Here is an 18,445-nt window from a genome sequence, read left to right as displayed (position 1 = left end):
ATAGCCACAAAAGTAAAGACGTATGGAAGTGGCATATATAGTTAATACAATCTCAGATCCAGTGGGCTTCTTGGATACATCCTACTCATAAAAAATATATCCTTGTTGGTAGTGTAAATACAACCTAGACCATCCAGTCATAGAGGTATCAATCACCCAAGAATACGCTATAATCAAGCTGTGTGTTCAGCCCTTTAGGGCTAACTGTATCCAATCAATATATCCACTGTGTTTCAGTCTGTAACAGCTTCTTATGCCTATCACTACCTCTCTTCAATGGAGGTACATGGTCTATCAGTATAGTTCTCATACTGACCACTGTGTGGCCTGCTTGCACAAAGTGTCACGCAACCGGTTGATCAGAGGTTCCTTTATTGATGCCATCACGAATAGAACAGCGATGGTTCACCATCCTCTCTCTGAATGGGATTGAGGTCTTACCCACGTATACCAGGGAACACGAACAAGAGAGTGTGTTAATAAAAAAAATTACTCATGCAAGATAATCTATGATGTATCTTATATTTTTTCCTGGTATGTGGGTGATGGAAGTTCGGACCACTGAGCATGCTGTTGCAGGTGGTACAATCTCCACATTTGTAGCATCCCAGTTTTCTCTTCCCATCCATCCAAGTCCCTTTTTGATAACCGGTCACAAGATCATTGTGCACTAATAGATCCCTTTAAATTGGGTGCCTTCTTGTAGACCACTCTGGTGCCTCCATTTGTGTGAATGGTAATGATTTGTCATACTTGACTATATTCCAATTCCCTTTGATGGAATGTTCAATTACTTTGTGTAGCGGCGAATACGTTGTTATAAAGTTCACTCTCTCTGTCTTACTTCTCTCAGATTGTGTTTTGTGCAATAATGTCGTTTGCGTTTTGTCAGTAAGTTGGTTATGGACCTTAGTGATGTCTTTGGAACAGTAGCCCCTCTGTTTTAACTTAATCATCATGTCTTTCTCTTGTGTCTTCCTTGTTTCGTCAAGGGTGTTGTTACTTGCCACCCTCATGAGCTGAGAAGAGATCACACTCTTTTTTTTGATGTACTGGATGAAAACTCTGTGCAGACAATAAAGAGTTTTTATCTGTAGGCTTAGTGTATAGTGTTGTAGTGAAGGTAATATTATCATTATCTTCATATTTGATGATATTCAAATTCAGAAACTATTTTTTTAACCTTATCAAATTCAAATTTAAACCTGATAGGGGAATTAGTGCTGTTCAACATGTCTATCCAAGTAGTGAGTGTATGGACCCCCTCCACACCAGAAACACGTTGTCAATATATCTCACGTAAAAAATTAATTTGGGGCACTGTTAGTGTTTTTATGACATGTTTTTCATACCATAGCATATTAGGGCTGCAACAACTAATCGGTAAATTCTATCATAAAAATAGTTGTCAACAAATCTCATTATCAATTAGGTGGTCAGCGATTAGTTGGTCAGTTGCACAGCACCAGCTGCTTTAATCTGATGATCTACTGCAACTAAGATTGTGCAAAAAAATTGAATTTATTTATTTTTTTAATCTTTTTTTCTATCCGATTAATCGGACAATAATCATCCGATTAATCGGATAGAAAAATTAATAATAAATAAAAATGTTTGCACAATACCATGTGCAGGAGTTCATTGGATTGAAGCCGCTGGTGCTGTGCAATTAACCAACTAATTGCTGACCACCTAATTGATAATGAGATTCTTTGACAACTATTTTTATGAACAATCTTACCGATTAGTTGTTGCAGCCCTATAGCATATACAGATTGGCATATGCGGGTGCCATGTTTGAACCCATAGCGGTTCCTGTTGTCTGTAGATAAAAATCATGTTCAAATTTAAAATAGTTCTTTTCTAAACAATATGTTAATAATTCCAACCAAAATTCGATGGGTGGACCCGCCTATGCCAAAGAAGTACTCAAGATGGATTTGATTTCTTTGGCATATGCGGGTCCACCCATCGAATTTTGGTTGGAATTATTAACATATTGTTTAGAAAAGAACTATTTTAAATTTGAACATGATTTTTATCTAAAGACAACAGGAACCACTATGAGTTCAAACATGGCACCTGCATATGCCAATCTGTATATGCTATGGTACGAAAAACATGTCATGAAAACACTAACAGTGCCCCAGATTAAATTTTATGTGAGATATATTGACAACGTGTTTCTGGTGTGGAGGGAGTCCATATACTCACTTACTACTTGGATAGACATGTTGAACAGCACTAATTCACCTATCAGGTTTAAATTTGAATTTGATAAGGTTAAAATATTGTTTCTGGATTTGAATATCATCAAATATGAAAATAATGATAATATTACCTTCACTACAACACTATACACTAAGCCCACAGATAAAAACTCTATATTGTCTGCACAGAGTTTTTATCCAGTACATCAAAAAAAGAGTGTAATCTCTTCTCAGCTCATGAGGGTGGCACGTAACAACACCCTTGACGAAACAAGGAAGACACAAGAGAAAGACATGATGACTAAGTTAAAACAGAGCGGCTACTGTTCCAAAGACATCACTAAGGTCCATAACCAACTTACTGACAAAACGCAAACGACATTATTGCACAAAACACAATCTGAGAGAAGACAGAGGGAGTGGACTTTTTAACAACGTATTACCCGCTACACAAAATAATTGAACATTCCATCAAAGGTAATTGGAATATAGTCAAGTATGACAAATCATTACCATTCACACAAATGGAGGCACCAAGAGTGGTCTACAAGAAGGCACCCAATTTAAGGGATTTATTAGTGCACAATGATCCTGTGACCTGTTATCAAAAAGGGACTTGGATGGATGGGAAGAGAAAACTGGGATGCTACAAATGTGGAGATTGTACCACCTGCAACAGCATGCTCACTGGTCCGAACATCCATCACCCACATACCAGGAAAAAATATAAGATACACCATAGATTATCTTGCATGAGTGATTATGTTATTTACACACTCTCTTGTCGGTGTTCCCTGATATACGTGGGTAAGACCTCAAGAGAGGATGGCGAACCATTGCTGTTCTATTTGTGATAGCATCAATAAAGGAACCTCTGATCAACCGGTTGCGTGACACTTTGTGCAAGCAGGCCACACAGTAGCCAGTATGAGAACTGTGTGAATAGACCATGTACCTCCATTGAAGAGAGGTGGTGATAGGCATAAGAAGCTGTTATAGACCGAAACACCGTGGATATATCGATTGGATACAGTTAGCCCTAAAGGGCTGAACACACAGCTTGATTATAGTGTATTCTTGGGTGATTAATGCCTCTATGACTGGACGGTCTAGGTTGTATTTACGCTACCAACAAGGATATATTTTTTTATGAGTAGGATGTATCCAAGAAGACCACTGGATCTGGGATCGTATTAACTATATATGCCACTTCCATACGTCTTTACTTTTGTGACTATCTATTCCAGATTGATGTCTCCATCTATTGGATGGAATCATGCTTAAAGGGACAGTCTAGTCCAAAATAAACTTTCATGATTCAGATAGGGCATGTAATTTTAAACAATTTTCCAATTTATTTTTATCACCAATTTTTCTTGGTTCTTTGGTATTCTTAGTTGAAAGCTTAACCTAGGAGGTTCATATGCTAATTTCTTAGACCTTGAAGGCCATCTCTTTTCAGAATGCATTTTAACAGTTTTTCACCACTAGAGGGTGTTAGTTCATGTGTTTCATATAGATAACACTGTGCTCATGCACGTGAAGTTACCTGGGAGCCAGCACTGATTGGCTAAACTGCAAGTCTGTCAAAAGAACTGAAATAAAGGGGCAGTTTGCAGAAGCTTAGATACAAGATAATCACAGAGGTAAAAACTATATAAATATAACTGTGTTGGTTATGCAAAACTGGGGGATGAGTAATAAAGGGATTATCTATCTTTTAAAACAATAAAAATTCTGGTGTAGACTGTCCCTTTAAGTGTATGGTTTTGAATCGTTTGACATAGAAATATTGTGTCTATTTGGACTATAACATTGCTGTTACAAAACAACATTGAAGCAGTGATGTTGCTGTACAAAGTTTTGAAAATAATGTGCCTCTTCATTATAACATGAATCCTAGATTGGAAACAGAATCTCCATACAAAGTTACAAAAAGCCACCGTTTGTACCATACTCCTTGAGATACGTAGTACCAACTATGCAAGGCTTTCAGCCTTCTCTGTTATGTGGTCTATTCTTTTTGACAGCTTGTCCGTGACAGGCTGAATGTTTTATTATGTATTTACATTAAGATGGGCGTGAATGCGATGACACCCGTGACGTAGCGATTACGTAGCCGACGTTCACTGGTTGGTATAATTAGCCATGTGCTTATAGGGGGCATGTTGCTCTCCCGATAGTGTGTCCCGCTGCCCTCTTATATATATATATATATATATATATATATATATACATACATACATACATACACACACACAGTTGTGCTCATAAGTTTACATACCCTGGCAGAATTTATGATTTCTTGGCCATTTTTCAGAGAATATGAATGATAACACAAATTTTTTCTTTCACTCATGGTTAGTGTTTGGCTGAAACCATTTATTGTCAATCAACTGTGTTTACTCTTTTTAAATCATAATGACAACAGAAACTACCCAAATGACCCTGATCAAAAGTTTACATACCCTGGTGATTTTGGCCTGATAACATGCACACAAGTTGACACAAAGGGGTTTGAATTGCTATTAAAGGTAACCATCCTCACCTGTGATCTGTTTTCTTGTAATTAGTGTGTGTGTATAAGAGGTCAATGAGTTTCTGGACTCCTGATAGACCCTTGCATCTTTTATCCAGTGCTGCACTGACGATTCTGGATTCTGAGTCATGGGGAAAGCAAAAGAATTGTCAAAGGATCTGCGAGAAAAGGTAGTTGAACTATATAAAACAGGAAAGGGATATAAAAAGATATCCAAGGAATTGAGAATGCAAATCAGCAGTGTTCAAACTCTAATAAAGAAGTGGAAAATGAGGGGTTCTGTTGAAACCAAACCACGGTCAGGTAGACCAACTAAAATTTCAGCCACAACTGCCAGGAAAATTGTTCGGGATGCAAAGACAAACCCACAAATAACTTCAGGTGAAATACAGGACATGTGGAGTGGCTGTTTCAAGATGCACAATAAGGAGGCACTTGAAGAAAGATGGGCTGCATGGTCGAGTCGCCAGAAGAAAGCCATTACTACGCAAATGCCACAAAGTATCCCGCTTACAATACGCCAAACAGCACAGAGACAAGCCTCAAACCTTCTGGCACAAACTCATTTGGAGTGATGAGACCAAAATTGAGCTTTTTGGCCACAACCATAAACGCTACGTTTGGAGAGGAGTCATCAAGGCCTATGATGAAAGGTACACCATTCCTATTGTGAAACACGGAGGTGGATCGCTGATTTTTTTTGGGGATGTGTGAGCTACAAATGCACAGGAAATTTGGTCAGAATTGAAGGCAAGATGAATGCAGTATGTTATCAAACAGAACACCTCATTTTCCACTTCTTGATTAGAGTTTGAACACTGCTGATGTGCATTCTCGATTCCTTGGATATCTTTTTATATCCCTTTCCTGTTTTATACAGTTCAACTACCTTTTTCCCACAGATCCTTTGACAATTCTTTTTCTTTCCCCATGACTCAGAATCCAGAAACGTCAGTGCAGCACTGGATGAAAGATGCAAGGGTCTGTCAGGAGTCCAGAAACTCATTGACCTTTTATACACACACACTAATTACAAGCTAACAGATCACGGGTTAGGATGTTTATCTTTAATAGTCATTCAAACCCCTTTGTGTCAACTTGTGTGCATGTTATCAGGCCAAAATCACCAGGGTATGTAAACTTTTGATCAGGGTCATTTGGGTAGTTTCTGTTGTTATTATGATTTAAAAAGAGTAAACACAGTTCATTGATAATAAATGGCTTCAGTCAAACACTAACCATGAGTGAAAGAAAGTTTTTGTGTTATCATTCATATTCTCTGAACTGTGTATGTATATATATGTATATGTGTGTGTGTGTGTATGTGTATATATATATATATATATATATATATATATATACAGTGGATATAAAAAGTCTACACTCCCGGGGGGGGGGCGGAGCTAGCCAGCCTAGGAGATGGCTGCTTTTTTCTAGTGCTCCTAAGCCCTATTTGTTTGAGGATGAAATTGGCTCTTGCCACAGCTATATAAGCAGTTACAATTATTGACCAGAACAACTGACCTAATGGTGATTACTTTGGGACCGCTCATTAAACACTCTCAGCTGCCGGACCATCATTTAGCAGAAAGCAGCAGCAGCCTCCTCACACTTGCTCCACAACTCAGCCTGCTCTCACGGGACATGTAAAGTCCCACCGGAACTCCCAAAAGACCTACACCAACAAGAGAGCAGTGTCCGGACATAATTGGGGCAAAGAACCAACATAAAAAGACCGCACACAGACCTGAGAGGCGGAGGTGAGTCCCGCGATAGGCCGCAATCTGAATTAAAGTAAAAAAAAAGCAGCATGGGTTATTAACGGAGTATAGCAGTGACGCGCAGAATTACTCTTTGCCCTAAATAACGGATCTGAACCAACACATGAACATTGTTGAAGGAACCCAGAAATGGGGTTATAAACGCACTAATAGTTTGCTCTTATCAATTAGTAAGCAGATGTCCACATTGTAAATTGGGTTGGATAAAACACTAACTCCTGCAAGCTTGTATGAGAATAAAATCAGAGGAGACAGTTACAGGAGATATACTCTAAATTTTTACAAAAGCCTATTTATTTACAGAAGCTCTCCTTCAATAAGATACTGCCTATGATCAGCCTTTGGGGTGTTACACTATCAAAGAATTTACAGCTAAAGTCCATTCACTAACAACTGGAGGGTGGTTTATTTTTTACACCACAAAACCTAACATCACATTTCAGCTCTTATTCAAGTGACACATATCACTTTCAGCTCATGCTAAAATGTCGCCAAAGAAGGGCAGCAAACCAATTAAAAACAGTAAGCAACTGAAAACCACCTCACACACTGTGAATACCTTCTTTAAGGCCTTAGAAGCCAAAACTAACATATCAGAAGAAGCAGACCCCCCTGAGCATACCTCATGCCAAAGTTCATCAGAATCAGAGAGTGATCAACCCACTGAAAACATCACCATACCTACAGCGCTTTTTAATTCAATCCCCTCTAAAAAGGACTTTTCATTACTAATCTCTCAAGTCAAGCAATGCATTAGAGATGAGATCTCTGACCTCAAGAAAGATATATCTGAAATAGGGCATAGGGTTGAGACGCTCGAGACCACTCAGGACTCCCACGCTGAAGCCATTTCAGAGTTGCATAAAACTGTCCAGGGTCAGGGGGCAAATATTATCGAGCTAGAAGACAAACTAGATGCGGAAAACCGCAGCAGACACCACAACATCAGGCTAAGAGGTGTCCCCGAGGCTGTCACCACCCCTGACCTGGAGCAGTATCTCCAAAACTTCTTCAGTGCTTTAAAGAAAGAAGAAACTCCAACGAAAATTGACATAGATAGAGCTCTTCGTCGGAAACCACAAAATGATCAACCACCGAGAGACGTCATAGTCAGAATAACCAACTACCAAGTTAAGGAAGAATTGATGAAGCTTGCTAGGGAACAACAACCCCTTAGGCATGATAATGTGGAGCTACAACTATTTGCTGACCTCTCCCAAAGAACTTTGTCCAAGCGCAGAGAGCTTAAACCATTAACCATGATGCTGAGGAAAAGAAACATCTCATACCGATGGGGTTTCCCCTTCCATCTAATAATACTATGGAAAGGCAGATGTTTAACATGCTCTGCAGTAGAATCTATATGTAAGGAACTGGACATACAACCACCACAACTTGATGAGATCCCTTCGACTCAAAATAAAGACCACATCCCCTCAGGACCCCCTCCACTCCCGCAGAGGAGGGAATGGATCCCAGTCCGTCTACACTCTCTCCCAGAGGTGATAAAGGCTGACTCTAGCGTGATGTGGTAAATATTTGAGACTTTTTTTAAGTAAATACGTTACCCATTGCACTTGGTGGGATAGTTACCCACACTGATGATGTGTCATTCCAGGCTAAGCCTGTTCCTTCTCATTTGTTCTCTTGTTTAACATTGCAAAATGTTTTTTTTTAGTTCTCCGTTAAAATAAGGCCATGATAAATATCTGCAAATTGTTGACTGTTAACAAAGCATATTCGTTAATTGTTCTCATTCAGTTGGGAGATTTTCTCCTTTATTTCTAGGAATGTTATATGTAATATTAGTAAAAATTGTATTTTGCATACTTCTTTCTTTCCTCTTTATGTCTCTTCTTTCTCTCTCCTCACGCTTTCCCCACCTTTCCCCTTCTTTACTACTCCCTAGGTGCAAACGCACCGACCAAACCTTTTGGTCTTCCTACATCTATACTAATAAAGTTGGTCCTTCCACACATCTCCAATGGGTAGTCACGATCTAAATGAACTAACTATCATTACACAGAATACTAAAGGAATAAATTGCCCCCAGAAGAGGAGAATGGCCATTATTGACCTTCAGAAAAAAATGGGCATATTTTGATGCTCCAGGAGACACATTTTAAACCCAAAAATGTTCCCAAATACTTCTCCCCACAATACCTGCAACATTACCATAGTACACATCCCAGCAAAAAAGAAAATGGAGTAAGTATTCTGCTCCACAAATCCTTACCTTTTACCAAAACTCAATGTATCACAGATAAAGAGGGTAGATATATATGCCTGAAAGGACTGTTATATGGCAAACCAGTAACCCTAATTAATATATACGCCCCTAACTCCAAACAAGACAAATTTATAAACTCAGTTTCAGACCTAATTTTGAAAGAGGCAAAGGGCACCCTTATAGTCACGGGAGACTTTAATTTCCCCCTAGACCCCACAGTTGATTGCTCTAACCCAGAGTCTAGGACCAAAACCCCAAATCTAGCTAAAATCTGGCGGAAACTTAGAACTCTAGGCCTACACGACACTTGGAGATTTTTTAATCCCCAAAAACAAGATTACACCTTCTTCTCCCATCCTAAATTGAGCTACTCTAGACTAGATTACATATTCATAGACCATTTGCTCCTCTCTCATACCAGAAACTCGCAGATAAAACATACTTCCTGGTCAGACCACTCCTTAGTCTCATGCAACATCAGATGGCCATCAGCCCCATTTAGGGCCTTTCAGTGGAGACTTGATGACCACTTATTACTAGACCCAAGCCAGTCCAAGCTTTTTGCAACTTATATTAAAGATTACTTTGAACTCAACAATACACCAGATGTGAAGATGGCAACCCTATGGGAAGCCCATAAATGCACAATCAGGGGAGAATTTATCAAGGTAAAAGCACAAAACAAAAAGAAAAGCAGACTAGAAATAGAACAACTCTCAGCCGAGATATCTAACCTAGATTATGCCCACAAGGTCAACCCCCAAGATAATGCAATACTAGGGGAACTTAAAGAAAAAAGAGATAAACTAAACTCCCTTCTTCACATCAAGTCACAAAGACAATTACTACACCTTAACCAAACCTTTTACAGGGAAGGCAACAAATCAGGGAAATATCTTGCTAGAGCCTTAAAAAAACAACAGCAAAAAACATATGTACATTCGCTAAAATCTACCCAAGGCAAGCATCTAGAAGACACCCTCTCCATAGCGAATGAGTTCAAAAGTTTTTACCATAAACTTTATAATCTATACCCCAACAAAGACTCCCAAACCCACAGCCAATTATGTCATCATTACCTTGCTGATACCCAGCTCGCACAATTGACTCCCGAACAAAGCGAGCTGTTGGAGGGGCCTATCCTCCCCTCAGAGGTAAAGGACGCGATACAACAACTAAAACAAAACAAAGCCCCTGGCCCGTACGGTTTCACTGGTTCCTACTATAAAACATTTGCAAATCTCTTAGTCCCACACCTAACTCACCTATTTAATTGTATCTCAGATTACCACCCTTTCCCTGATAGCATGCTACAAGCTACTATCTCTGTCATTGCCAAACCAGGTAAACCCCCCGACTCCCCAGCCAACTTCAGACCAATTTCCCTACTCAACATAGATCTAAAAATTTACGCCAAGATTCTTGCCTCCCGACTTAATAACTTCCTCCCACTACTGATCCACCAAGACCAAGTGGGTTTTGTTCCTCACAGAGAGGCTAAAGACAACACTGTCAAAGTTCTTAATCTTTTAGAATATATCTCACAAAACAAAATCCCGACTGTTTTCCTATCGACTGACGCTGAAAAGGCATTCGACAGACTGGACTGGACCTTCCTACAAGTAACCCTGAGACGATTTAATTTTCCTGACCCCTTTATCCAGAAAATATCTGCCCTATACACCAACCCGACAGCTCAAATCAGAATTAACGGCACACTATCCGACCCCTTCAAAATCAGGAATGGATCCCGACAGGGATCACCGTTATCCCCCCTATTATTCATTTTAGCCCTAGAGCCACTAGCCAACTAAAATAAGACATAACCGCTTGATTCAAGGGATAAAAGTGGGTGAGCAAACTCACAAACTTGCGATTTTCGCAGATGATATTCTCCTTACCCTCACAAACCCTCTCTCCTCCCTCAGAACCTCTCTCGGAATTAGACAGATACGGGACTGTGTCTAACTTCCTGGTTAATGTGACCAAATCAGAATACCTGCCTATAAACCTTACCAACCAGCTCCTAGAAGAATTGAAAATGACCTGCCCCTTAAAACCACAAACAAAATATTTGAAATATCTAGGTATCAATATAACCCCTAATATAACAGACCTCCGCCCACAAAATTATGGTAGTTTAATTTCAGAATTCAAGAGTCTCATATCAGCTTGGATGCCTAAAAATATTTCATGGCTAGGTAGGATTCATGCCACAAAAATGACACTACTTCCAAAAGTTTTATACATTCTCCAAACAATTCCCATTCCAGGCATTCAAAAGGACCTAGACATACTATAAAAAATTATAAATGATTACATTTGGAAACGCAGGCCACCTAGAATTAACAAAAATACGCTACACAAACTTCCCTCTGAGGGGGGACTGGGTGTCCCACACCTTCGTTCCTACAAATTAGCTGTCTCGTTGCAGAGAATTTCCGACTGGTGTAAATTAGGAGGACCTAACTCCAAAAATTGGGTACAACTGGAAAACATCTTATCACTGTCACAGAGATTAGATGAGATAAATTGGAATCCAGGATACTTTAACAAGTATGTAATCTCAACCTCCTCTATAACAAACGAAACATGGTCTGACTGGGGACGAATCAACAAATCCCCAAACAAAATATCTTCCAAATATTCTCCCCTAACCACAATTTTAAACAACCCAGAATTCCCGCCGGGGCTTAATCTAGCCTTTCCCCATCTCACAAACCCGTTTAAATCTCTTCCCATATCTCTCTTAACAGATGGTAATCAGAGTCTCAAAACCACAACCCAACTTGAATCCCTGAACCACCCAATCCTGTCCTCATGGTTTCGAATCCACCAAATTAGACATTATATAGCCACACACAAATGTTTGAAAGACTTGATACGCCCATTGACCCCCTTTGAACGAATATGCCACACAACAGACAAAACGCGCGGTACCATCTCCAAACTACATAAATTAATCTTAAATGAGTCTTTCCCACATCTCCCGACTTACACCAAAAGATGGGACCTCGAATTGGGGATGAGCACCTCCCCAAAAATCTGGGCGCGTAGATTTGACAGTCTAGCACAAGCCAAAGAGACCAACATCAAAATAATGATGCGATGGTACTTGACACCAGCAAGGCTGAGATTTATCTATAAAAACTCATCCCCATCCTGTTGGAGAGGATGCATTCAAGATGGTCACATCACACACATTTGGTGGGAATGCGAGCATATAAAATCTTTCTGGTCACAAATTTTTGAAAACATCAATAAAATCCTAAGTACAAATATAACCCCCACTCCAGATCTAGTCTTACTATGCCAACCCCCTGCCATCAACTGCAAAATACGAAAACACCTCTTTCAAATAATGCTAAATGCGGCAAACCAGTTAATCCCTAGAAAATGGAAATCAGCCCTGGCACCTTCCATCCTAGAATGGGTAATGCTAGTTAATAAAAACGTCCTCCTGGAGAGACTACACTATCTTAACTTAGGCCAACTAGCCTTATATCAAGATATCCTCTTCCTTTGGGAGTCCTTCACCTATAATCCCGCATAAATCACACCTAGCAAAACATTAGCACCCTACCAACTCTACTGTCCCTATACCTAAACTTTTCCTCTGTTTTCTTTTCTCTCTTGTCCCCCTTTCCTAATTCCTCTACTTAAGTTGCATGCTATACTGAGTTAAATGTTTATCATTGGTGCATATGTGTGATAAAACCTGATACGAGGGCTCCTCCCTTGTAACCCACCAAGACAAGGGGAATCATTAGTCCTATCTTTGAGACAACAGGAGTTCCTCCATTTTCTCCAACGCCTAACAATTCCTTATACTAGGAACTCTAAAACTCTAGCACATGATGAAGAAACTAATGAACATTGGACTATGGTTTATACACATAACTAAGACAATATCCTGAGTCATATGTTGAATGACCTTGCTTGCCATAACATATGTATCGTTTCTTGAACTTAATGTTGAGCTGCGACTCTAATTTTACTGTTTGTTTACAATTTGTATTGTATTGAAAGTAAAAAGAAAACATAAATGAAAAAAAAAAGTCTACACTCCCCTGTTAAAATGTCAGGTTTCTGTGATGTAAAAAAAATGAGACAAAGATAAATCATTTCAGAACTTTTTCCACCTTTTAATGTGACCTATAAACTGTACAACTCAATTGAAAAACAAACTTAAATATTTTAGGTGGAGGGAAAAGATTTCTTATACTGGGGATGTAGCTGTGTTCAGAATTAAGCAATCACATTCAAAATCATGGTTATAGGAGTCAGCATCTGCCATCATTTAAAGTGCCTCTGATTAACCCCAAATAAAGTTCAGCTGCTCTATTTGGTCTTTCCTGAAATTTTCTTAGTCGCATCCCACAGCAAAAGCCATGGTCCACAGAGAGCTTCCAAAGCATCAGAGGGATCTCATTGTTAAAAGGTATCAGGAGAAGGGTACAAAATAATTTCACATTGTTTGCCAAATCGCTAAAATAAATTTGCTATTAATCATATAATCTTGTATGTGCATTATGAAAACAACCCATTGCAATATTATTTCTTCTATTTCAGGTCATGGCTCGCATTTGGCCAGTTTTGTTGGTGGTATTGCAGTATTTCAGTGTGCCGGTGGATGTATGCCGTAAGACAAAACTTACAACCTGTATTTTTCATAATCTAGTTTTAATGCAGTTGCTACTAAAAACCTTTCCTTTGGTTATATGGAAGAACTAATATTTCATTGCTCACCACCTAATGTTGGACAACGTCCTCTGATTATTGCTGATTATTAAATATCACTTCTAGGTAAATTAATACATTGTCTTGTCATAAGAGAATTGTTTTTGTTTATGCATATTTTTCTATATAAAGAAATTCCAGAGGAAAATACACGCTTGACTCAGTCTTTGAATCTAAAACTGTTGAGGTCTACACTTGATGTTTCTGCTGAGCCCAACCCTAGTGTCTATGTTGGACTTCGTCTCTCTGATGATCATAGCCTGGTGAGAGAGGAAGAGTATCTTGAAAGGCTGAAGGTGTCTCTTAAGACCATTACAAGGTAACAGGGCTACTTATATTGCAATACTGACCCATGTGAACTACCAAGCAAACACAAGATGTATAAGTTAAAGGGACTGTCAAGTCCAAAAAATACGTTCATGTTCCAAATAAGGCATGCAATTTTAAACAACTTTCCAATTTACTTTTATAACCAATTTTGCTTTGTTCTCCTGGTATTCTTAGTTGAAAGCTAAACCTAGGAAGGCTCATATGATAATTTCTAAGCCCTTGAAGGCCGCCTCTAACCACATGCTTTTGTGTTTGCTTTTCACAACAGGGGAGAGCTAGTTCAGGTAAACCATATAGATAACATTGTGAGCACGCCTATGGATTGTGGCAGACACTGCACTAATTGGATAAAATGAAAGTCAATAGATAATAAATAAAATGTCATGTGATCAGGGGGCTGTCAGAAGATGCTTAGATACAAGGTAATCACAGAGCTAAAAAGTATATTAATATAACCGTGGTGGCTGTGCAAAACTGGGGAATGGATAATAAAGGGATTATCTATTTTTTAAAACAACAAAAAATCTGTTGTTGACTGTCCCTTTAACTTTTATATGGGTGCTGCTTTACCAGGAAAAGTGTCAGATTCAAGTGAATTTTCTCTAGCCTGTTGTAGACAATTTAACAAATAAATTCATCTTTATTAAAAAAAAAAAGAAAAAAAAGAAAATAGTACTATAACAACCTCAATAAAAATAATAATAAAGAAAAAAAATAGTATGACACATGATTCCTGTCTCATTCATTTAATTATTTTAAACTATGTTCCATAACAAAACAGTGATCTAATGCAGGACCATACATAAATAAATGCACACATAAAATCATAAATATGATTTCCCCAGGGTTAAACTGCAGCAGTGAAACGGAGAAATAACTCCCCTTTGATTTCTAGAAGAAATAGGCCATCACAAGGTTAAATTGCAATTCACACTTAAAACGGTGATTTAACCCCTTGACTATTGAGAACAGATGGAAGATTCTGGTATGCAGCTTTAGTCAGGGTGTGTGCAGGGAGTTGAAGGCAAAAGGAAGAGATAACTGAGGCTAGCTTTCTCATGAAAATGATCTATTTGATAGGTACCTGAGATTTGTTGTGCCTTGGTCTAATATCTTGTAGACTGTCTTGTTTCCATTTAGCCATAATTAGTTTTGAGGGAGGTCGCAAATTGAAAAATATGTTTCCGATGGTGCATTATACTAATTAATGTTATATAATTCGCTAGGTTACGAGTAGTAATTACCGCTCCTGCTTGCACGCTAACTGCTCTTGGAGCATGTTGGGTGGCGCGCGTATTACAAGTTGAAAGTAAATATTTTTCGCTTGTGCGCTAACACAACACGCGCAAAGAGCAGAACTTAGAATATAGCGACTATGTTAATTTACTTCCCTATAGATTTCAATGGATAGAGAAAAGTGGAAAAACTAACACCCATAATCGCGAGCTGACCTGACTCACCATAAGCACTCTACTCTAATAGCCCCTAAACCACCGCAAAGTCCCCTCTACACTATTAACCCCTAAACTGCCACCACCCCCCACATCCTAAACTACCCCACTACTCTATTAACCTCTAAACAACCACAACAACATTTGCAAAATAGCCACTATCCAGCTAACCACCTTGACCTAACACCCCCTAAGTTACCCCTAAAAAATTACAATAAAAAAAAATAGCTACCATTACAGTAAATAAATAAAAAAAAAACGCTCAAAGTCTGAGCATTAAATGCGATTTGCATTTGAGCAATCGTATTTACTTTTTTGTAATACACACGGACATTGCTGCTCAAAGCAGCCCATAGAAAATATTGGGAGCGTAAATTACCGCAAGCTTGCGCAAACAAATTTGCGGTAATTTAAACAGTGCGCCACTTGTCATATGGATTTGAGCGTAAAGAACACTGCAATCTCACCATCACATTTACGCTCATCGCGCTAACTATAGCGTGCTACTCGTAATCTGTCCCAATATTGGCAGCCAGAAAATTACACCCTGCTCAACTCAGTGTAAAGAGGAAAAATTTGCTTTTAAAGCCTGGTTCCCATTGAAACTGTAAAACTTGCAAATAATGCAAGTGTTTCAATGTAGAATTTTTTTTTTTTTAAATTTATTGTTGTCCCATGTATAGGAATAGTTGCACTTACGTCCTTATGGAAATATCAATATGTATTTACATATAAAAATATATGCAAGCACATATCTGCAACAGTCAAACTAGATCTATGCCTAGGGTAGCAATAAATATACAATATACATATATTAATTAAGTAGAAAATATCATTATAATAAAAAGTAGTATGTGTTTATAGTAAATTGTAAAAAAAAAAACAAGTAATGCGGTTTAAAAAAAAATGCAAATGCAGCATTGTCTGCAATACCCAAGTTTACTTTAGATCAGTAATTTATCAACCAAAACTAATTTTGGAATATTTTATGAGGGTTTTTTTGTTGTTTTTTTTAAATGTGCTGTCTGCCATACAAATTATAGGAGGTTTGTTGAAGGGGAAACTATTATAATACCTGTTGGTGGCAGAAGACAGCAATGTTATGTAGTCATGGGGACATTTTTATAGTGAAATGATTTTGAGGAAATATTATCTGTATCAAGAGGTATTCAGCATAGTCACGGTGCATAAAAAAGCCAAATTATGATTAAATGCATTATAATAATAGTTAAATGCTTCTCAACCTCTATATAATAAGTCTGTAGAGCCATGCATCAGCCTCAGATATTGACATGCTTTAGGTGTAGATGGACAATGTTGTCAGAACAGTATATCATGTGTCTTTTTCAATTTGTATACATTTTAAAAGGACTATCCAGAGAAAGTTTTATTCTTATATTTTGTTTCATTTAAGCTGTTCCTGGCATATTTTGTTGTCTTAAAAAAGATATATAAATAGAATGGCTTATTGCATTGTACTCTAATTGTGTAAATTTTACTTTCCTACAAAAAATATTTAAAGGGACAGTAAACCTTAAAAAATAATGTTATATAATTCTGCACATAGTGCAGAATTATATAACATTATAATAGCCAAACATTATAAAACATAATGTACCCTATTCATTTTTTTAAAAAAAACGCTTTTTTACAGACCCGCTCTCTGTACTCTGCTGAGCGGGTCTGTTATATTTACTCAGCGCATCAGGCCAGCTGTATAGTCACAGCCCGGCCCGACCGCGCCATAAGGCTAACTGCAGCTTGCTCCTGCTCTGTCTGACAGCAGGAGAGAGCTGCACTTAGTCTTATGGCGCGGTCGGGCCGGGCTGTGACTATACAGCTGGCCCGATGCGCTGAGTAAATATAACAGACCCGCTCAGCAGAGTACAGAGAGCGGGTCTGTAAAACAGCGTTTTTTTTAAAAAATGAATAGGGTACATTATGTTTTATAATGTTTGGCTATTATAATGTTATATAATTCTGCACTATGTGCAGAATTATATAACATTATTTTTAAAGTTTACTGACACTTTAATCTCTTTTTTTTTCATTTGACTATCCTTGCTCACTTTGTGATCATGATTGTATATTTATTTTAGCACAAAAGGACAAGACCAAGAGAAGTTAAGTACAGGAATTCTAGCACTTCATTTATTGGCAATGAAGTCTTCATGTGAGGACATGAATACTCCAGAAAGAAAGAAGCTCATCACGCAACTTAAACGCAAACTTCACGATGAGAAGACACATCTAGGTATATGTTCTTTGACTTTACAGTGAATTATATCTGCTTCCAGTCAGTCTAGGTTTGTAGGTCAATCAATTATGGGTGGCCATTCTCAATAATTCAGACTATGATTTTTTTATAGAAAACACAAAATGTTGCCAGCTGGGTGTCATTATGAAGTAGAATATCTAAAGATTTTCCGTTATTGATAAATCTTACTTAAGTTATAGAAAGCACAAATTCATTGTATAATTTAACATAAATATTAAAAAAAATATTAGTTTAAATGTCAGTTTTAAGGGATATAAAACAGTATATTTCATTGTTGTAATAAAAAACATTAAACAGTGGGTTATACTTAAGAGAAATCATTGCAATATGTATTTATCATTTTAAAATGATTTTACTTTTATATTTTCTTCTTAAACGGGGAGAAGCCACAGATGCATTCATTACTTTTGGGAATCCAGAACCTGGCCACCAGGAGGAGGCAAAGACACCCCAGCCAAAGGCCCAACCCCCCCACTTCCCTCATCCCCCAGTCATTCTTTGCCTTTTCGTCACAGGAGGTTGGCAGAGAAGTGTCAGAAGATTTCGGAGTAGTCTCTTATGGAGGGTAGTACTCTTCGAGATGGGACTGGAGTTTAAGTAGTCCTGTCAGTCTCTCGGTGAGAGCAGGTCCGGTGCTAGGATTTTTGTCCACACAGGCGAGGATACATTTTGCCCCCCCCCCCCCCCGATTACATACCATCCTATTGCTAGTTAAAGGGATATTGAATCCAAGATTTTTTTAGAGCATGACATTTTAAACAACTTTAAAAGTAACTCCTGTTATTAATTTTTCTTCATTCTCTTGGTATCTGTATTTAAAAAGATGGAATGTAAGCTAAGGATCTGGACCATTTTTGTTTCAGCACTTGGGTAGCGCTTGCTTATT

General features: G+C 38.2%; 1 protein-coding gene across 1 annotated transcript in view; it reads left to right on the top strand.

Annotated features, from left to right (window-relative positions):
* The window catches only part of LOC128648794 (transcobalamin-2-like), a 160,723-nt gene that overhangs the window by 100,150 nt on the left and 42,128 nt on the right, over positions 1–18,445 (top strand). Inside the window, exons 2-4 of the mRNA XM_053701666.1 lie at positions 13,333–13,402; positions 13,633–13,819; positions 17,381–17,535. Coding sequence (XP_053557641.1) covers positions 13,333–13,402; positions 13,633–13,819; positions 17,381–17,535 — 412 coding nt within the window. The remainder of the gene's footprint in view (positions 1–13,332; positions 13,403–13,632; positions 13,820–17,380; positions 17,536–18,445) is intronic.

Source organism: Bombina bombina, chromosome 2 (genome assembly GCF_027579735.1).
Source record: "Bombina bombina isolate aBomBom1 chromosome 2, aBomBom1.pri, whole genome shotgun sequence".
NCBI classification, from domain to species: Eukaryota; Metazoa; Chordata; class Amphibia; order Anura; family Bombinatoridae; genus Bombina; species Bombina bombina.
Note: the sequence above shows the minus strand (reverse complement) of the source record. Positions and strands in the feature narration are given on the sequence as shown.